Raw genomic sequence first — 23,590 nt, forward strand, 5'->3', positions numbered from 1 at the left:
ACGTTTTCATGGATATTATGTTCTTCAGAATTTGTCAACAGTGACCTTAAAGTAGACATTAACATTAAAATATATAACTATATGCATATATCTTAGGTTAGATATATGTTGTGGTCCCTATTGTTTAGGTGTTTTTTTTTCAAAAAAAAAAAAAAAAATCAATTCTCTAAATGTGGAAGAACTTTTAATTAAATGTGAAATTCAATTTTAGGTCAAACTACAATTTAAGATTGTGTGTAGTACTAGACCAATAACATTTAGGGTATGTTCAGAATAACTTTAAAAACAAATTATAAATATATACTTTTCAAGCACATAAAATTGATTTCAAATCCATTGTTTCACTCTCATGCCATATAAAAAGTCCATTACCTATTTCTAAGTTTGGCAGCTACGATTATACTAGCTAGATATATGAAATATTTCCAACTCTATTATTTTACACCCATTACAATTGGTGAACTAAGCTTCATCCATGTATACTATTGCAATCTCTCTTTTTGCGCCCCCTTTTTTTTTTTTTTTTTTATTATTATTATTATTTTTTGTATTTATTCAACAAACAAACCAAAAAAATGATTAAATTATAAGTTTAACTCTCTAAAACATTTAATTTTGTGTCTGATATGAATAACGGTAGATTGTCCTAATGGACAATAAGAGCTATGAAAATAATGTCCGACTTAAATAACATAGATTCAAATCGTGGTGGCAAAATTAGATGGGAGCAGTGGCTGATCCAAAGATTTTGCTGATGGGATTTTATAACCAAAAAGTTGTTAAGGAAGGAAGATCTAAAAAAATAAATATAAATAGTAGGACTTGAACATAGATTTAAAGAGGACTGGAAGCCAAATTATATATATATATAAAGAGCATAAAGTTGAGGGTGACTCAAGTCCTTAGACCTATACTAAATCTGTCACTATATGAGAGAATAGTGGAGGTACGTGCAAACCAACCCACACTCATAAATATATATTAAAAAATGTCTAATAAATTGGTGTATTAACAAAAATGTCAAAATATTATTAGATATCATTGAAAGTTTAGAAGCATTTCAATATTTTGATACATTACAAATCTATTAGACACAAAATTGAAAGTTCATGAATACATAGACAGTTTTTAATTTATTATAGAACTGTCAGTGCTCTTAAATGGGCTTATTGAAGCACGTTAACTACTTTTTCAGGATCTATATATACAAATATTAGACGAATTCAATTGAATTTCCAATGAAAATTAATTTGGAGCTCTTCTCAAGGGTCCAAAACGGTACCACTTGTGCACTGTTACAAGCGACATGTACAATATTATTATTACACCTGAAAATGAAAGGTGACTAGAGAAACATGTATTAAGCACTGGAAAAGCACCCCAAAATTGTGTGTTTCAATCTAGAGAAATGAATACTCAATCTACTGTGAATAAGTAAATATATAGACATCAAGATAATATATCAATAATACATTTTTGTGTGCTTGGTAATAATCAACCTGTTATGATACCAGCCAAAACCTCGTTCTTGCCTCGAGCGTAGATCGTGTAAACTAATCTAATTGCATCGAGCCATCCATCGAGCGCATCCCATGAGTCAGCAACCTGATAGAATCAACAAGGTGATGATGATACAAGTAGTTGATATTTATTGGTCAAAATAGTGGATGCTTTGTGTTCCCTCAAACAAAGGATATGGTACGATGTAAGTTGTAACTAAAGGAAACTATGGGAGGTTCCATGTGATCAGTGCAATCCACTCTAATGGTAGTTACTCGAAAATATCAGACATGAAATCTTTCAGATTTGGTAAAATTGATAGGTTGGATGCTCAAAAGATCATTCCTTTTTCTTTTTTCTTTGTAGTTATTATGATTCTCTTTTATATTGCTATGGTCTTTCCTCTTTACCATCCTATTGGATAAGTTACTATCAATGAAAGTATTTCCTACTAAAAAAAATCAAATGTAAATGCTGCTATAATAAGCTCACCAAGAAAACTGGTCCATGGATCGTGTCAATGCAGAGTCCAGCACCAGGTGGTAAAGTTAGATCTGCACATGCTGATACAGAGACGATATCCGGAATTTCTACTTTGATTGTCCAGTCGCCATTCAAGGTACTTCCAGATCTTCCTAAAATACTAGGGGACGTTTGTATTTGTTCCCCCCCTATGTTAAGCTGAAAGAGGATTAGCCATAAGTAGTTTAAAGTCAGCTTCTTCCAAGGTTAACTGATAAAAGAAGATAAATAGATAAATAATTTGTACCTTTTGCAATACGTCATGATTTAGAAAAAACTGTGAACGTTTCCAATCACCGTGAGGAGCAAGTGGTCTCCCCACAGGAGGTGCAGTCAAGTATCCAACTTTCAGATAGGGTAATGGCAGCTGTTCAAAAACCAAGATCCATTAAGTTCACAAAAAATATTCGAGGGACATGACATATGCATTCGAATATAAGATAAGTCCGAATTTGCACGGTACAGATTTCTTGGGAACTTAAAGAATACAGTAAAATGCTTAAACGGGTATATGCTAAAGTTGTAACGACATGACATATCATGACCCTGCATTTTGACTGCTAAAGTAGTCTTCATTGATACAGTAAAACATGAAACTGAAAACCTATAATGCTCCAACTGTTGATCACATCATAGGCTTAATATCGCATCAATAATGACATTTACAGCTTCACTTATTTTAGAACTTTGTACAGATCTTTCGGATCTTCTCACTAAAACTAAATGACCAATACAATACAATATTAAACTAAACCATTTATAAACAATACATGCATCTGTCTGGTTTATATTGAGCAAATAATAGAAGATCAAACATGAACAATTGTGATGCACATTATTTGAGAAGTCAGAACTAACCATTGAACGGACTAACCGCAAGGCACTGCTGTAAACCTATTAAAAACAAACATCAAAATTTCAAAATTGTGCAGAAATACATGTCCAATTGTTGGTAAGAATGTAGAAGAAGCTGAACGGAACATAATATTTGGTCATTCTATCAGGCCCAACACAACACGGAAGTTATTTAAAATTAAAGAATTGGGCTTACAGAGTAATTTGGTTTTAGAGCATGAGCAGCTGCAATATAAATTGCAGATTGGCTGTATAACTCATTAGGGGAAACATCCTTAACATTTCCTGTTCCACCAGTCCTTAATGTGTCCTCAGCTAATCCATACTGTAGATGCCAATAACGAGTTAAGATTTGAGCAAATTTATGTTATCTGATCTGGAAAAAATCAAGACTTAAGTCATCCTTTTCATTGTCATTTATGGAAAAAGAATTTAAGACGCTCTTAAATACAGCTCTACAACACAAGTTGATGAAGAAACACGGCACATTAACAAATGTAAGGTCATGTAATTTCCATATATATGACAGGTAACAGACTCACCAGAACGGTACCAAGGTTGTAGATTGCTCGATGAAAATCAAATTGCAACTGTATAGCAGCACGGAACTGCAATGGAAGAAAACTGAGTAATCGAGGCATAGAATGCAACAGTAAGTTTTAACTTGTAAACAAAAGGCTGGAGTTATTTGGTATTTAAATGTTTCAAAATAATAGTGTTACCTTACTGATAGCTGTTTTTACAATTGTCTGCTTTTCTCGTGCTGGCACAATCGCACTGAGTTCCTGAAATGAATCGTGAAGTCAATAAAAACAAGTTTCTTACACATACCGTTTGTGGTTGAATAGGTAGAGGTGGCAAGAGAGTCTTTCATACGAAGATTAATTAATGCGAAAAACATAAGTACCTGTAGAGCAAGCCCCCAATTATTTAGCGCCTGAGACAGATCCAAAAAAGAGTTAGCCTTAAGGCATTTCCAAAAAATAAATTCACACGTTTCCTTTGAAGTTATAGAGGCTTAGAATCAATTTCACAAAAGAGGACACATTGCAAAGGAAGAAGAAAGTCCCAGGGAAAAATTTAAGCACATATAGCTTTTCTGGCAATTTCTTGAGATGTACCTGGGGACTATTCCAGTTGAGTTGGACAGCTTTTTCGTAATTTTTGGTAGCCTGAAAGATAGAATAATTAGAATGATAAGTTCGTAAGAAAAGGAATTTTTCTTTGGAAGGTATGAAATTACAAAAGAGGGGGATGAAGAAAAGGAAAAAATAAGTACTGAAAATTAGATGAATAAGAATATTAGAAGTGGAAATAAGACCGTAGTTGCAGAATACAAGCAGTTCTATTTTTTTTTTTTTTGGCTTTGTTCCTTTTGCTATTTTTAGTTTTCTTTAGAACTCAAGGACACAATTGTACAACCTATAGAAAAGATCCGGTTCAAGTAAGGTTGTTGCTATTCTTAGTTTTCAAAAGCTGTTAAAGTCTGAAATATATTATTCATGCCCAGATTAAGTATCAACAATTTTATAGGATAGACTTTTAACAAGATCCATTCGGTCCCTCAATTATTGTCAACGTCATTATTCTAATACAAGGGCACCTGTATTTTGTGTTTTACCGCCATTTAAAAATTTTCATCATAGTGTTGATGGTGAAGTATAATTAGACTTTTGAAACAGTTTAACCCCTAAATGATACTTTTGAAAGAAAATTTAAGTTCTTTCTTTTTTCTAAATATAAAATTCTGAAGTGTTTGGGCAGAGATCCAAACATTCAACATATAAAGGAGGCTATTGATGCCTTCACTTCACCAAGTCATGATATCGATGACAAAAAATTAAAGAACAAAAGCATGTCGGATAAAAGAAACATTTCACCAAAAAGAGAAGAAAATAACACAAAATTGAGAAGGCCTAGAGTGACCATTGAATCACAGTGATCAAATTAGCACAGTAAATAGACAAATTTAAAATCTTTTTCAATCCTGGAGAAACATGTGAACATATACAACCCATAAAGGATAGTGCCCATCCTTTCTAGTCATGGGCATTCCCAATTTCCAAACAATATATATACCCTAGAGTTGGAAGTGTGTTTCTTTTCTTTTTTTTTTCTTTTTTTTTTTTTTTCCTTCCTTCCAAATGCATAATGATGATAACCTACTAGGGATGGAAGTATAAACCTGCTTCCACAGTTCTTCGGCCTCCTTTGTACGCCCACGCATTTTGGCCCGATCAGAGATTGCAATAGCCCAATTATAAAAAGCCTAGGATGCAATCCAAATACATAAAATCATTCAGACAGCACCAACGAAGAGTTTTGCAGGTCATGTGAAAGTTACATACAAATATTTTCCAACTGTGCCAGTACCAAGTATAAACGAAGGTCTACTCTTAGACATGGTTCATCAAAACCTAAGCAGGAATAAATAGTTACTGATGTGAAAAATGGGCCCAAGGAAAACTAATTTTGGTCCATCTTGGAAAAATGAACGAGAAAAAAACTTTATAATCTGAATAAGTTCATTTCTGTTAGAATCAATATAAGTGCTCTTCAAAGTTTTTCCATCTTTTCCTTCTTTTGGATCTACTGTCACATTTTGGCAACAGCATCCTGAGTAGTAAAAGTATAAAAAGGTTTTTTTACATACATCATGAAGTGTTGGGCAAAGACGGGTAGCCTCATCATACTTTTTACAAGCCTCCTCAAGCAATGCATCTTTGGAAGGTGAAGTAGAATCTGGACTAACATTGTCTGCACTCTCCTGCAATATCAGATTAATACAGAGTTTATTGTGATGGCTTGTAACAAAAAGAAAGGTCTGTATATTTTGTAGTGTATTATTATAACAAAGTTTTACTTGTCTATGCAAAAAAAACTAAATGTCTCATTTCATTTTATATCCATGTTGTCACTCTACATAAAATGTCGACACTACGTACTGGAAGGTGTCAGCTAAGTTGTAATATATTTTTATACCAAACACATAATTCAATTCAGCTGGGATTCTTTTAACGATTTGACAATAATATCTCCCTGCCTTCCAACGTTATTGCTCAATAAATAGAAGGGAAGAAAAAACCAGTTTCCAAAATTAATAATATAAAGTCTCGGACCTGGAGGACCAAAGCCCAATTGTAGAGAGCATCATAGTCTTGACCATTTCTCTCAATTGCACTAGCATACCTGCATTATTTAAATGAAAAACATGTTTAGAAACAAAGGGCCTCTGTAGGAGTGGCCAAAAAAAAAAAAAAATTCAAGTGAAATAACTATAAAATATACTTTTATCAATAACTGTGTCCAAAGGCAAAAATTGGTTCTTGATCTTTCTTTTATTTTCAACTTTTCATATTTGCCAATAGGTTTATAGATAACCCCGCCTACATTTCCCAGAAACAACAACAATAATAATATTTGATATGCACTTCTTCACGTATGTCTTGGACATTGTAATTTAACTTTGTAGTGGCTACCCATGTTTCTTCTACAGACCAGAGTACACTGAGGCATAATAATCCTTTGGAGACTAAGCACAATTCAAGGGGAGAAAATGTGAGCCTTAGTGAGATATACCCTCCAACAATTATCTCAAACAGACATAGCCAAGATATTTTGAGGTGATTGCCTTTCATCACACCTATGCCGTAGGTGCTTTGCACTTAGGCATGCCCCTGTGGAAAACAGTGTTGCCACCTAACTATAACGTAAATATTCTAGAATAAGTTTCTCGATTCTAAATGTTATAAGAATCAGTTAATCCTGTTCTGCTTTGCTTACAACGTGATAAGAATATCCATGATTATCAATATAAATATGAACATGCATAAAATATAGTTAATAGTAATATAGTATTATAGTATTATATATTGTCTTATTTACTAACCCACATATATGCACGAGTTTCCCTCCCTCCCTCCCTCCCTCCCCCCCTTTTCTTGAAAATCCCATATCCATACCATACCCATTATTTCAGTGCATTACAATGAAACTAGAGTCAAATAAAAGCTCCTATTGCAAGAAAAGGGGAAGTACAACTAGGCCCTTATTTCAATAGGAATTCAAAGTCCAAGTTACCAGAACTATTAAGAGAAATATAGGCGTAGTTGATGGACGACAACAAGGTACAAAAAGTAATACGATGATACCTCCTAGCAGCAAATGTGAGAATCCTTTGGCGAGAACGGCCCTCTTCATCAACACCTGTAACACTGCTGATCAACTCCATGGCAGCTCTGCTCTGTTCAGAATACGGCTGATGTGGGCTATCTTGATTAAGACTGTGCAAAATCATGCAGTAAAGAGAAGAAGTAAAGAAAGAATATAGCAATTGAGACATAAGGTGATAACATCAAAACTCTACTCTTATGAATAGCAATTAAGGCTCCACTGAAAACAGTGAGCATTTTCTTAATTCACACCAAAACTCAAATGGACAGAAAGAAAAATAAAACTAATCAATTAGTATGCAAAAAGAAACGGGCAGGAGTATCTGTAAATGAATTGATCGATTCCAAAATGAGTCATAGAGCTCCTAGCAAAAAGAAAATGTAAAAGACACGTTATTATTGTGAGAAAATGATTGGGTTAAGAAATCAAGGATTGTGATAGGAATGCTACTAAAGTATTATGGAGCCTTTCATGGTTGGTTCTAATGAGGTTACCTTATCTCATCTTCAGTTTGCTGACGATACGATGTTGTGTTGTTCTAGTAATGAGGATTCGTTCTTCACCTTTAATCACATGGTGGGGTTTTTTTAGGCGATGTCTGGGCTTAAAGTTAATAGGAGTAAGTGTCAGATCTTGGGTATTAATTGTGATCAAGATAAGCTTCAAAGATGGGCAAGCGTGATTGGTTGCGAGGTTGGATCCTTTCCTACTTGTTACCTTGGCCTTGGGCAACCCGAGGGTCGTTTCCTTCTGGGACCCCATTTCTGAGAAGATACATAAAAGGTTAGCCTATTGGAAGAAAGATTTCTTTTCCAAGCCTGGAAGACTAACTCTGATCAAATTTGTGCTGAGTGGTATTCCCATTTACTACTTTTCCTTCTTTAGAGTCCCCCAGCTCAGTTTGCAAAAGCCTTGAGAAGTACATGAGAGACTTTCTTTAGGAAGGGATGGATGAAGAAAAGGATTCTCATCTGGTAAGCTGGGAGGCCATTGGGCGGCCTGTGAATCAGGGTGGGTTAGAGATTGGTAACTTAAGGCTGCGAAACAAAGCTCTGTTGGCTAAGTGGCTTTAGCGTTTCACCTTTGAGCCTGAATCCTTGTGGCACAAGATTATTGTGAGTAAGCATGGCACTATCCTTTTGATTGGGTGACTAAGGGAGCTAAAGGCACACATCAAAATCCTTGGAAAGATATCTCACTTGAGCTTCCCTCTTTTTCTCCTTTGGTGAGTTTTGCATTGTGGGAGATGGTAAGGATACATTCTTTTGGGAAGATCAATGGGTGGGGGATAGCCCCCTCTGCTTTGCATTTCCTCATCTTTATCGTTCGTCTTCCCTTAAAAATCGTCTAATCTTTGATTCTTTTGGTTTGGTCGGGGAGCTCTGCGTCCTTTTCCTTTGGTTTCCGTCATCATTTATCTAATAGGGAGACGACGAAGGTTATCTCTTTTCTTTCTTTGCTGGAAGAGTGTTTTTAGGGAGGAGAGGGTGGATATTCGTGTCTGAAGGCCCAATCCTATTGAGGGCTTTTCTTGTAAGTCTTTCTTTAAGTTGCTTTTGGATCCCTCTCTTGGTAGTGAGTCGATCTTCGATGTGGTTTGGAGGATTAAGATACCAAAGAAAATCAAGTTCTTTACCTAGCAAGTTTTGCTAGGTCGAGTGAACATTTTAGATAGGCTTGCTAGGAAGATGACCACGTTAATGGGTCCTTTTTGTTGTATTCTTTGTCAAAACGCGAAGGAAACTTGAATCACCTGCTTTAAGGTGGTTAGTTTGTGAGGTTGGTGCGGATATGCTTCTTGCAGGAGTTTGATATTTAGATTGTTGACTAAAGGGATATTTGTACGATCCTTCTCCATCCGTTTTTCAGAGAGAAAGACCAGTTTTTGTGGTTTGATGGAGTGTGTGTTGTGTTGTGGGACATTTGGAGAGAGAAACAATAGAGTGTTTAGAGGTTTGAAGGACTCTAGTGAAGTACAGTCCTTAGTGTGGTTTCATGTTTCTCTTTGAGTTTTGGTTTCATAGTTTTTTGTAATTATTCCCTGTAACATCTTACTTAGTTGGAAACCTTTTCTTTAGAGGGTTTACTTTTATTGGCATACTTTTTTGTATGCTCTTTGTATTCTTTCATTTTTCTCTCAATGAAAGTTGTTAATTCTATCCCAAAAAACAACAAAAAATGAATGCTACTGAGGTATTATTAAGATATTAAGGGTGCATTGGAGGTTGTTATGGTATTTAGTTTTAAAAAAATAGATGGGTAAGTTCCACCTACTTCACATACTTGAGGTATCTTGTAGCTCTTTTCTTTTATATTTCAATCATTTTAGTTATGTGTGGGTTCTACCAAATTGCAATCCATAAAAACACATTAGTCAAAAGATCTAAGTAAACATATAATGTTGACTATTAAGTAGGGGTGTCAGTGGTTCATGTTGAGTTAATTTAGAGCCCAAAATAAAACCTCGCAGCAAGATATATTTGTTTTCTAAAGTTAAGCAAACCAAACACGTTCAGTATAGGCCAAACGGATAACAGGTCAGTTTATCATTTCAGTTAGCTGGTTTCAAGCTTGGTCCAAAGTACATAAAACAAGAACAAAACTAAAACTCTTTCCTACCAAAATGAACAATCTCAGAAGCCTAATAGGGATTTTTTAAAATTTAATACCCATGGGGTAAATGGGCAAATGGGAAAGGTGCAATTGGAATCGACCATATAATCCTATTTCACCAGAAATCATTAAAATTGAAACCAAACTAAAGTTTCCCACCACTTCATAAAAGCCGATTTGGTCTTATCCAAAAATAAAGGCCCATTTTGGTAGAAATGAAATCACCAAATTTGAAGCCACAGAATCCAATTTCATAGCAACAGAAGTTGTTTAGAAATCAAATCAATGGAAAAGTCAGTTTCAAGATATTAAGCAACATATGAGAGAGAGAGAAAGAGAGTTGAAAAACAGAAGCAAAAATAATAACAACAATAAAACTTGTCTCCAACGAGAGCTCCCATGAAAGACTTCATTTCCGTAAACCAAAGGAGTCTAAGTCTACCTAACGACTAAAAGGATATATATCCAAACCACAGAAAAGTTCTATAGGAGTATATCATGATTTAGGATAAGGTAACAGAGGAAATAATTAAATCTATTCACAGGTTGGATTGGTTCAATTTGAAGCAATTTTCAGATCTAACAAATAATTCGGGGTAACTGAATAGTGAATGTGAACAACCACATACACACGAGCTCAGTCCAATAGAATTGAATAGGGTCCGTCAGGTTTGCTTACACACAAAACAAAAGGCCTCATAGAGAAGCCATTGTATTTACTTTCTGAACGTACACAAAAATGCCTAACCATAACAACTAAAGCCTGAGGACATCAAAAGACAATGAATAATTCCTGACACTATTCAATCGTTCAAAGCAATCAGTGTGTCTTACCCTTCTACGAGGAAAAAGAAAGACAGACCCCTTTGAGGAAGAAAAATGCTCTAGACAGTTTGAGAGAAGAAACCTTGCAGGCGCCAAGAAGCAAGCTCATTGGAAACCCTTTTGATCAACTTTGACTTTGGAAATTGACTTGTTCAAATGGGAGTCATTTGATCTTTTATGCCTAAAATAGTTTCCCTTGCAAGAAACTACCCCACAACAATTTTTAATCAAAAATAGGTATTCAACCCTCAAGTTGGACAGGCCAGTCGCAAAATTTCTCTCCCCTAACAGAAGTGATCACTAGATTTAAAAAACAAACAAACAAACAAACAAACAAAAAGAAAAACCCAGGTTGATCATTCAGCATTCAATTTCAAAAAAATTAAGATTATACTGCATGATTAGAAAGTATTCATGTACCAATCAACCAAATTCAGTATCCTCAAGTAAACAACAAAAGAGAACAAAGAAATCATCAATACCAAGCAAGATTCCAAACCTGTAACCGGGGTTCCCCTCGGGCCTTTCGCCTTCAGATTCGTTAAGACTGTCGTTACCATCTTCACCTTTCAACCCATTCAGCAACTCTCTCATTGTAAACGTTCGGCTTCCTTCGTCTTTACGCAACGCGGGTTTCGAGTTCTCGGTGTTGCCGTTGGATGGGATGGATGTTTCTTTGTGCTCTTCAAACCTCGGATCTGCAACATCCGTCTCTACCTGTAAATGGATGGACTCCGGTAACTGTTTCCTTCGAGACACCGGCTCCGAATCAGCTACTCCATTATTAACTGATTCCGATTCGCGTTCTTGATGTAATTCAGAACTTAGAATTGCATCTGCTGTGGGTTCAGGTTCTGATCTGGGTTCACTAGTTTGATCTGATTCTGGCGAAATGTGTGGTTGGATTTCGATTCCGTTCTGCAAATTATTAGGTTCCTCGGGAGTAGGCGACATAATGAAGTGTCAAACCAGGAAGAGAATGGGATTGAAGCAAGGATCCGGAAAACGAGCAGATTGAGGATCAACAAAACTGAAAGAGAAAATTGTGAAATTACGTTTCTTGAGTAATAGGACTTCTGAAGCTTGGAAATTACTATTTTGCCCCTTCCGAAGAAACCCCTAATTTCTCCTCCCTCACACTCTCACTGCACAGCGCACAGCAACGGAAACCTTGGCCGCGACGACGACGATGACAACTTCCGATAACCAGACGACGGCAATGGAAACTTAAGAAAACGAGTACCGGCGACGGCGTTGATCCATGACCAAAGGCCCATAACACAACACATTTCTGTTCTCAACAACTCTAACCACGTTTCTGCAGAGGGAACGCTTGGGGGAGAGGCTCATGAAGATGATGAACAACCATTTTTACTGCTACTTCTCGTTCGTCGTGCTGCCGTCCGCTCCGCTTAGCCGGAACGGCGAGAAAATTTATCACAAATATCTTCTTTTAAAAAAAAAAAACGACTCTAATGTTTATTAATGTAAAAACTTAAACATGACAACATTTACACCATCATTCTTAAGTTGACCTGACAAATTGTTGTGTAAAATGTAATTTTGTAAATTTTGTTATAAATGATGGCAGTGATATCTTTTGGGTCAAAACAAATTGTAACAATAATCTTAATTACAGATAGTTGAAATTGAGTGGTAAATATTAAATAATGTCCGATACATTTTTCAATTTTTATATTTAGTTGCCTCCTCAATCTTGACCTTCATTTTATAAGGTAAATAAATATCTTCATAGATGTTTTAAACAACCTCAAAGTTCAATTGTTAAAATGAAGCTCTATCAGAACTAGAAATATAATTAAAACCTACCTTAAAATTGAGATGAATATTATAAAATTATTTTTTAAAAATAGTTTTAGAGGTCATTTGGTTTGAGAACTTTATATCCGAAAATTGACACAGATATTCAAATCACATTTGTTTTACATTTTCAATCATTTGCCCAAAAATTAATTATTCCCACTCACCCTCCTTTCCCACCTACAAAGTTTTCTCTTTTCCCTTCTTCATTTTTTTCATTTTATATATAATTTCATTTGAAATATAATTAATAAAAATAATATTAATTTAACAAAATTAATATAAATATTTATTTTAATAAATCAATAATAATCTATTAAAATATTAGTTAAATTATTTTTATGATAATTTTTTATTAAAAGAATGCAATTACTTTGTTTTTACATAAAGTATTAACCACGTCCTAAATATTTAATTTATAAATTAAGTTTAGTTAAATTTAGTTAGGACAAAAATTTGTTTTAAAATAATAATAATTGATTACTTTATTATATATTTTTAATAATCAAGTAATTATTTATTGAGATTAGTTTTAATTTGATCATTCATTATGAACATATAATTATTACTAATTATTTATAATCAGTTAATTATTTGTTGGGATTAATTTATATTAGTTCATTTATTATCAACATATCGTATTTATAAATCCTTTTTTAGTATTCTTTATAATATATCATATTTTTATCTGATATTTTCACTTTTTATACAATATATTGTTTATTAACGTATATTTTCTTATATTATTTAATTGAAATCGAGATTACCAATGTTGAACTAAATTAATTACAAACGGGATTAAGTATTAGATTATAATTAATATGATGTTCTTTAAATATATTAGTTGGTTAATTTTAATTATAAATTACTCAATTTTTAAATATTTATAATTAAGATTATTATTAATTCTTAATTAATTAATCTATATCGATATAATGAATGTCATTCATTGTTTGATTAATTATTCTATTAAAATTATATAAGATTTTCATGTTTTATTTTATAAATTAAATATAAACAAAATATTTAAACCAAACACAATTATCTTTTATTGTCAGACATCTTATTCTCAGGTATCCTATTTTTCAGGCATCTTTTATTCCTAAACATTTATAAAATCTTAAACCGAATGATCTCTTAGTCATTAAACTTTTTGAGGAATAATAATTTATGCCATATTTGTTAACCATTTGTTTTTTTGTTTTTATAAATTAAGCCTACAAATACCCCACTAAGCCACCACCTTTAAGTTTCTTACTCTATTATATAATTTTACTCGTGTTTTCAGAAATCAAGCCAAATTATGAAAACTAAAAAAAAAAAAAAAAATTAAAAACATCATTTTGTTTTTGGAATTTAGCTAAGAATACATTTGTTGTACTTAAAAATATGCAAATCATTGCAAGAAGATGTGAGAATAAGCTTGATTTTCATAAACTAAAACAAAAAACAAAATGCCTACGAATCAAGGCCTTAGTATTTGAAATTTATCGTGTAACATCAAAATCTCTATTTATTACTTTTTATTTTGTAACACTTGGCCCATAAAATTTAATATTCGTAACAATTTAATTAATGCAGTTTAAAATGGGTAATACTTCAAGGTCTATTTGGATTGATTTTTCTAAATGCTAAAAAATATTAGGTTTAAATCCTATTTTAGTCTTTAAATTTTGAATCTTGTTCTATTTTTGTCCCTTAACTTTTAAAAACGTTTGTTTCAATTCCTAAACTTTTAAAAAGTGTTTATTTTAGTTTCTACTATTAAAATTGTGTTAACTATTCAATAGAAATGTAAGGGAGCTTGTATTTTGGATGACTATTCTCTAGACTTATCGAGCAAGATGAAGGTGAAAAAAAATGTCAACAATCAACACACCAAAATACTGAAGGACAAAAAATTTGAATTAAAAATGTCTTTTAGATTCTCCCACTTTGCCACCTATTTAAAATTGAAACTCTAAACTTTTTTAATGTAACTAATTTATTTGGTAGCTCAGTCATCAAAATATACAAATTATCTCGCCATTTTGTTAAATAGTTAACAAAATTTTAATATAGTAGAGACCAAAATAATAACTTTTTAGAAGTTCAAGGATTAAAACGAACAATTTTAAAAGTTTAGGAACCAAAACAAAACAATATTCAGAGTTTAGTGACTAAAACAAAGATTTTTTTTAAAAGTTTAGGGACCAAAATAGAACATTCAAAGTTTAGGGATCAAAACAAGATTTAAACCAAAATATTATGAAGTACAAAGTAAATCCAAACAAGTCACCAGTCTTGATCAGAAAAATTGAAAGTGACTTATTGATACGGTTGAGGGTTGCCCCAAGTAAGGCCTAGAGCCCATGGCGGGCTTAAGCCCAAGGAAAATTAAGAAGCAACAAGAGAAACGTGTTTCTCGCAAGGAAATGTTAGAGTCTTGGGTCATAAGGCGACTAACTGTGCTCGATCTAACGCCCTACATCCTTGAACCCCACAAACCACCCTAACATTATAGAGTTACATGTACTACATGCGGCTGTCAAAGGAAGGACATTATAAATAATCTCATTCGACGACCCCAAAGGAAAATAGTAAGTATTCTCCAACGGAGAACACCAATGTTACTTTTGTGTGCTTAATTAAACTATACACTTTCTATACTAAATTATGTATCAAAGTGTGTGGTAGGCTCGATACTATGCTATTGCGAGAAACTTTCACACAGGTCAATGCATAAAGTGAGACCAAACCAAGAAAAAACAGGTAATCAACTTGAAAACGCAACCATTCTTCCTCTAACTAAATCTAATTGGATTTCAGTCCACGAAAGATCCGCGATGATGATGTACATGTGCGATATTTGTTGGGGTCGATGCTCTAAATCTCGTAGGATTATATAGTTTGTAGATGTATTGAACAAACTCATTATTTATTTAATAAAATATATGATATTTTATTCCATATTTTAGTTGCATTAACCACAAACTAATAAACTAACATCCAAGGTTATCTTGTAACTTAAACATGTATGTAGAGATATACAGGTGGGTCATGTTTAAGTGATAATCTAAATGGTCTATAGTAGATGGATAAGGCTGAGTACTTTATCCTGGTTATCCTGGTGACACTACAAATATGACCCACTTTGTAGGTGTTACAATTGTTATAAAGTGCTACATTTGATCTGATCCTGATCATTCATGTATAGACATGTGAGTAGGGATATTCTATACAAAGAAGTTTGTATAAGACCGGACCAAGAAATGTTTAATCTCATTATATAACACCGTTCATAATAGAGACTTACATTTCACCATGATGACCATAGATAATATGACCTGAATCCTGAGTGAGTTATGAACATCTTCCTACGAGGGCGGTCATTTGATTTGTACGGGTAAGAATGGCCAGATCGCCGACTCAACCAGCCTACCAGTTTGGAGATTCGTCTGATTAGGGAGCTGGAAACACAGCTACACAAGAAGGAATTGACTCCTTCCAAGAGGTCGGGGTAAGTAGATAAGTTGCTCCTTTAAGGGTTGATTCCGAGACTTGAACAATGCGGTGCCACGCCTTCTCCTGGACTGAGAAAGTTTAGTCATAGTTAGACTATGATCTATTGTTCATTAGAGGGATTGATGGTACTTAAGGGGTTAGATGTAACTACAGGGGCAAAACGATAATTTTGACTTAGTTGTACTTATGATCAATTTGTGAAGGGTCATCGTGTTGTTGATTGGTTATATCCAATGAACACATAAATATATCTGTAGTACGAAGTGTAGCTGTCGGTCTTTAGTTGAGTGCTCGACAGTTAACAGATGGTGAATATTTTAATTAAAGAGTTTGATTAAATATTCACGTACTGGAGCTTCAAGCTACAGGTCCATGAAGTCCGCGTTGTAGATCAATAGGATAAAATGAGAATGAGTTTTTGGATTAATTTGAATTGTTCAAATTAATAAGGGGATTTAATTATATATGATATAATAAAGTTATTTTTAATTATATGTGAAATAGTTATTATAATGTATTTGATACATTATAGCTTAATTGAGAGGAAATAAATATTTGAATATGATTCAAATATTATCGATGTGAATTAGATTCATGATTATTAAATTTAATATAAATATGATTTATATTAAATGCTATATAAGAGAGAAAATAAACTGTAGGTTATATTGTATGTGATACAATATTAAAACTATAAGTTATATGTTATATTTGATATAACATATATAATATATATATATATATAAATATATACTAAATATCATTTTTTTATTTTAAATAAAAATGAGGGAGTTGCAACTCCCTCCCCCTCTTTCCTCTCCACCCACGTAAGTGGGTGGTTGTTATATTTAGCTTTTCTAAAAGGAGAGGGTTTCTCCCATTTTAAGTAGCTTCTTGGTCAAAACAGAAAAGATAGAAGAGTTCTGTGAGTTTTGGATTTTTGTTAGCCAACTATCTTCAAAACTTCTTCCTCTCTATACAAAACTTTCCCTCATTCCAAAATAGTAAGAGCCAACCACTCTTGGGTTCTCTACCTGAAAATACCAAGGAAGCCTTTGTGCCAGTGTTTGTGCTTTTGATGGAGGTTTTCTTGAAGAAAGTCTTCAAGGTGTTTGTGTACTGTTCGAGGGATTCTTGAAGAAAAATCTTCAAAGGTAAGGTTTCTAAAACCTAATTATATAGCATGTTGTAATTTATGTAAATGCATATGTTGCTCATGATTTATTATAAAATTTACATTCAATGAGAAATGGGATTTGGGACGATCTTTCTTCTGCTCGCGGTTCCCTTCAATTAAAGGATTCTTCAATTGGTATCAGAGCCAGGTTGTTGGTTTACTGATCCCAAATTCCATTTTTTTTGTTGAATCGATTTTACAGTGATGGTGGGTTTTACACTTTCTGCATTCTGTTTAAAGTTCATGCAATGAATGGTTTGAATGTGGTTTTGTTGATGGATGTTTCAGGATAGGATACTTAGCTTTAAGGCTTTAATTTAGTTTACAAAGTTGGTTTGTAAAAGCCCATGTTTTGGGCATAATTTTGCTATAAAGTCTGTATTCATTGTTTTGAGTCGTTCATGTTGTTCCCAAGGAGCTTCAAATAAGAAATTCAGAGCACTGCTTCGATGAAGAAGAAAGTAGATCTACAGGACCGTATAGTCTTGTGCCACACGATCGTGTAGTTTTTGCTACATGATCGTGTAGCATTTGCTAAACGATCATGTAGCTAATGCTACAAGATCGCGTAGTAAGTTTTTGCAGCACTCACAACTTGTTTGCTACACAATTATAGTAGAGATTTTCTTTATGGCAGTTCGGTTCGAGCGGTTCAAGTCCTAGTTCACCTATTTAGAACCAGATGACTCTTACTCATGTAATAGTTAGCCTTTTAAGTTTCCTTTTAGGTGTCCTATTCCGGTCCATTAACTGCTTGTATTAAATATACATATGATGTATGTTTTATCTCATATGTCGTATTGTATGTCATATAGTTTTAAAACCCACCATAGGTTATGCATTTATATTCATGCATCATTTTATATTATAAGTGTTATAATATATATGAATATGCATGATTTAAATTATATAGCATGCTCATGCATCATATAGTATAAATATTACAGTATATGTATGCATGTGTTATAGCATATCCATGCATCATTCCTATTTTAATGGTTATAATATATGGTTGAATTAATGTATGGAAAGTATGCTATAGTATGATTCATTACCTAGTTATATAATTGTTATATATATTAGTAATGAATGAAGATTGCATGAAGCATGACATTACCTTAGGTTAATTTATAAATGTTATGATTAAATGAAGTATGTCAAGCATGCAATGGATGTTTTAATTGTTTTATTTACTTAGAATCATTATAACTAAATGAAATTAGAATTAAAATCAATAATTAAGAGTTGCATGCAAACCTTAGGTTATAATCATTTCTTTAAAATTATTTAAAAATATGATTGAAATAGATCTAAGATCACATTTCTAGTGAGATTATAAATATTAGTTTAATCTTTTAATCGGTTTAATAGGATTAAATTGATTCTTAATAAAAGATTAAATATGTAATAAATGTATCTATAAGGGACCTTTTGTGTAAGGCGGGTTCTGCCTAGGCTGGGGTACTTAAGTTGAAGGAAACGACGCACCTCTACCTGGGAACCTACCTGGAAAGGTGAATTAGATAGATTTGTTACATGCATGCAAGTTTAATCAAAATCTATTAAAAATTTTAATGAGACTTCAATTAAAATTATTTAATCATAAAAAACAAGCGTTGTTTTTTAGCAAATTAAACAAACACTTAGATAAAATCAGTAGCCAAATTTTTTATAAGTTAATTAACCCTAAATAAAACACACAGTGGGAGGAAAATGGGGTATATAATACTTTATTTTATCCTCTACACATTTCTCTCTATAAATTCATACCGTGAGATCTACACTCGACCTCGAGGCACCATGGGTATACCCCTACGGGTGGCATTTGGGTAGGTCAATATCAAGGTGAATGGAGAGGGTATTTATAGTAAGTGGGAGTGGGACGTGTGACAACATATCCCTCGGTCTCTCTCATTAGGCTAAATAAAGTTTCATGCATCACCTTGTGGCATCGTGGGTGTCCTCCTAAAGGATGACAGTATTGCATGACGCTTTATTCAATCTCAAAAAATGGATAGGGTTGCTTTAGTTTCATGTCCCAATTGGTTGTTTCCCTATGGTTGGCTCGTTGGGGCGGAACTCTAGAACCTAAAATGAGGGGTTACACTTACAAGAATTGTTAAGGATGTTAACAAATTATGCCCCAAACAATGGTGACTGTTGGTTACAGTGACAAGGTGTTGTTTTTGTCTAATGGTTGAGAATGTCTCATTTCAGTGAAGGGACAATCAACACAATACTGATCATCGATGATCTTCGTTTTGTCCTGATGGAGGATTGTCCTCTTATTCCAGCTTCCAATTCTCTTCGAAACGTTCAGAAAGCATACGAGCACTGAACACGGGCAAACGAAAAGGCCCGAGCATATATCTTAGCTAGTTTTAATGAAGTCTTAGCCAAGAACATGAGCCCATGCTAACAGCTCGTGAGATCATGGAGTCCCTGAGAGGAATGTTCGGACAACCGTCTGCACAACTCAGACATAACATTCTAAAACCATCTTCAATGCTCGTATGTAAGAAGAGGCATCGAGAACATGTTCTCAACATGATGGTCCACTTCAACATTGCGAAGATGAATGGATCGAGCATCGATGAGGCCAGTCAGGTTAGCTTCATTTTGGAATCTTTACCTGAAAGTTTCCTACATTTTCGTAACAATGTTGTTTTGAACAGGATTGACTACAACTTGACCACTCTGCTCAATAAGCTACAAACATTCCAATCCTTGATGAAAAGCAAGGAGCAGAAGGGTGAAGCAAATGTTGCTTCATATTCTAAAAAGTTCCATAAAGGTTCGACCTCTGGAACTAAGTATATACCTTCTTCCTCCGGCACCAAAAAATGGAAGAAGAAGAAGGGAGGAAAGGGGAAAGCTAACCTTATAGTTGCTGCTTAAAGGGGTAGAAAACCCATCAAGGTTGCAAAGGGAATCTGTTTCCATTGCAACCAAGATGGTCATTGGAAGAGAAACTGCCTCAAATACTTGGCAAAAAATAAGAAGGTCAAATAAGGTAAATATGATTTACTTGTATTAGAAACCTGCTTAGTGGAGAATGATGATTCTGCCTGGATTATAGACTTTGGGGCCACTAACCATGTTTGTTCTTCTTTTCAGGGAACTAGTTCCCGATGGCAACTAGATACTGGTGAGATGACGATACGGGTTGGAACTGAGCACGTCGTCTTGACTGTGGGAGTGAAAGGTCTCTGTTTGACTTAACAGAACAAATTACTTATTTTAGAAAATGTTTATGTAGTTCTTGATTTAAAAAGGAACCTTGTATCTGTAAAGTGTTTGCTTGAACGTTCATATAATATCAACTTTCTTTTTAATCAAGTGTATATTTCTAAGAAATGGTGTTGATATTTGTTCTACAAAACTGGAAAATAATCTTTATGTGTACCGTTAGCAACTAACGCCCTCCATAACACATAAATGTTTAAGATTGCAGTAACTTAACGTAAAGGTCTTAAAATTTCTCCTAAAGAAAATGCCCAACTTTGGCACCTAAGACTAGGATATATCAATCTCAATAGGATTGAGAGGTTGGTGAAGAATGAACTTCTAAGTGAGTTATAAGAAAATTCTTTACCTGTATGTGAGTCGTGCCTTGAAGGCAAGATGACTTAGAGACATTTTACTAGAAAGGGTCATAGGGCTAAAGAACCTTTAGAGCTAGTACATTCAGACCTTTATGGTTCGATGAATGTAAAAGCTAGGGGAGGTTACGAATATTTCATCATTTCTACTGATGATTATTCAAGATATGGGTACATTTATTTAATGCAACATAAGTCAGAATCTTTTGAAAAGTTCAAAGAATTCAAGACTAAAGTTGGAAATAAAGGAAATCGGATGTGAGGATTTTCATAAGCAGCGGAATGATCATTCCAAATTTCATTCATATTTGAACATACACGATTACAATCAAGAAAAGGAAACTAACTGGTCATGCAACATACGAAATTACAACATGTTATTCAAGATACTCAAGGGAAAGATTCAACATAACTTTAAAGACTCATCTTTAAACTCCTTTAATCTCGAATGCTCGTTCAATCTCCAAGACTGCAACTCACGACTCTCAAACTCAACGACCACAACACAACACGATCAATTAGCAACCACCACACGAACACCATGAATACGGCGACGACCTCCAAAAAAACCTCGACGTCAGTCGAGTTGAGTACAACACCACCATAATGGCTGGTATTCTTGGTGTGAGAATCCAGAAGTGTGGGCTCTGTATAGACTTGGTTAGAGAAAGAGACCGAAGGAAGAACAATCGTGTAACCGATTGAGCAAGTGGGAGATGACAGAAGTCTATCGTATAGACGATGCTTAATTGTTTAACAAATGCTCTATGATCGTATAGCAAAAGCTCCGCGATCATTTAGCTAATGGCCAACTGAGTGAATTATCGTGTAGTGTCACTCCACGATCGTTTAGCTTCTCTTTGGCTATCGTTTAGTGAATCTAATCCACTTGACATCCTTTCCGTGAGTAATTCCGAGAATAGAAAATCTCAATTCAACAACCACTAAATTTAGGAAAACATTTTTCCTTTTATCTCATGGTTACCATGAAACTACTAATAACCTCCTACTCAATTGGTTATTAGAGAAAAAGATATAATTATCCAATAATTAATATTATTATAAATATATGTGATAACCAACTTACCATATTATATTTATAATCTATAGTTTAATATTTCATCTCATGGAACATATAAACCATAGTTCTTTTTCTATTTCATGGTACTTAATGTAAATTTCATTTACATTAATCCTCTACTTGATCTATCTCATACATCACACCGATCATATTATATATAATCGAATTTCCTCTTGTCAATTTGAACATTTCAAATCAACACCAAGAACTGATTCTCAACTTGAATCCATTGAGCTACCAGTGGGACCTTATGGACCTGTAGTTTGAAGCTCTAACGGTACATGAATAACTGATTAAACTATTTAGTCACGGGATCCATCATCCATTAACTGCCAGACACTCTACTAAAGACCGACATTTGAACTCTCCTTACCACAGATATATTATGTGTCCATATCAACCAATCAATAGTGCACTAACCCTTCACAGATCGCTCGTAAGTATAGTTGAGCCAATAACCGTTATGTCCCTGTAGTTACATCTAACTTCTTAAGTACCACTGATCCCTCTAATTAATATAAGTCATAGTTCTACTATAACTGAGTCATCTCTTCCAAAGAAAAGTTGTGGCCACCATGTTCAAGACCCGAAATCAGCCCTTAAGGGAGCAATCTATCTACTTACTCTTGCTTCTAGGAATGAGTGAATTCCATCTTGTGTAATTGGGTTTCCACTCCCAAATCAGATAAATCCCCAAAAAAGTAGACATGTTGAGTTGGCAATCTAGCCACTCTCACCCATACTAATCAAAGGACCGCCCTCAAAGGTAGGATTTCCCAAAACACTCTGGATTGAGGTCATGTCACCTATGGTCGTTTAGGTGAGATGTAAGTCTCAAGTATCAACGACGTTATATACAGAGACTAGTCATCCCGTGATCCGGTCTTTATACAAACTCTTTGTATAGGACACCTTTGCTCGCATGTCTCCACATGAATGGTCAGGATCTACTATATGGAGTAGTTCATAACACTTGAAAACCTCTACAAAGCAGGCCGTATCCGTAGTGTCACTAGGATCAGGTATCCCTTCTTAATTCTTATACTACAAACCTTTTTAGGTTATCACTTAAGGCATGATCCACTTGTATATCTCATATGCATGCTTAAGTTTACATACAATAACCATGGAGCTTTGTTTATTGGATATGAGTAAATTCTAAATAAAATAACTCTTATTTTATTCATAACAATGTGTATAGATTAGAAACTACGAGACTCCGGGAGAATTAGGATACTAATCCCAACAATCTCCCACTTGTCCTAATACCTCGGGAGACTAATATACAATACATAAATAATTACAAGTACAATATACAATAAACTAGGACATACACTATACCCTAGTATCATCTCCCACTTGCCCTAGACAAGATGCCGAGACGATCCAGGTGACCCTCAAACACGTTAGCCGTGAGAGCCTTTGTAAATGGATCAGCAACGTTGTGCTCCGATGCGATCTTCGTGACTATTACATCATTGTGATGCATAATCTCCCTAATCAAGTGGTTTTTTCGTTCAATATGCTTGCCTCGACGATGACTCCAAGGTTCCTTCGAATTTGCCACAGCCCCGCTGTTATCACAATAAAGAGTGATCGATAAATCTATATTTGGAACAACTTCCAAATCTGTAAGGAATTTCCTAGCCAAATAGACTCCATAGTTGCTTCACAAGTGGCTACATATTCAGCTTCCATAATGGAGTCTACGATGCATCCTTGCTTGATGCTTCGCCATATTACAGCCCCTTCATTCAGAGTGAACATTGACCCCAATGTCGATTTACGAGAATCTCTATCGATCTGAAAGTCAGAGTCTATGTATCCTGTAAGGATCAAAGCCTTATCTCCATACACGAGCATGTAGTCTCTCGTTCTCTGAAGATACTTGAGGATCGTCTTGACTGCCATCTAATG

The 23,590-nt window shown here is 34.3% G+C and overlaps 1 protein-coding gene across 1 annotated transcript; it reads right to left on the reverse strand.

The window, feature by feature from the left end:
• Positions 1-1,213: 1,213 nt before the first annotated feature.
• Positions 1,214-12,040, reverse strand: LOC120069005 (Tetratricopeptide repeat (TPR)-like superfamily protein). The gene is made up of 14 exons (XM_039020658.2): positions 10,988-12,040; positions 7,029-7,160; positions 5,997-6,066; positions 5,531-5,644; positions 5,063-5,146; positions 3,999-4,049; positions 3,785-3,814; positions 3,600-3,662; positions 3,420-3,485; positions 3,074-3,202; positions 2,881-2,916; positions 2,270-2,389; positions 1,993-2,181; positions 1,214-1,605 (listed from the first exon to the last, which is right to left on the reverse strand). Exons 1-14 carry the CDS (start codon positions 11,440-11,442, stop codon positions 1,495-1,497), a joined length of 1,650 nt encoding a protein of 549 aa, XP_038876586.1. The 5' UTR covers positions 11,443-12,040; the 3' UTR covers positions 1,214-1,494.
• Positions 12,041-23,590: the final 11,550 nt, after the last annotated feature.

Source organism: Benincasa hispida, chromosome 11 (genome assembly GCF_027475165.1).
Source record: "Benincasa hispida cultivar pf3 chromosome 11, pf3_genome.v1.1, whole genome shotgun sequence".
Classification (NCBI taxonomy): domain Eukaryota; kingdom Viridiplantae; phylum Streptophyta; class Magnoliopsida; order Cucurbitales; family Cucurbitaceae; genus Benincasa; species Benincasa hispida.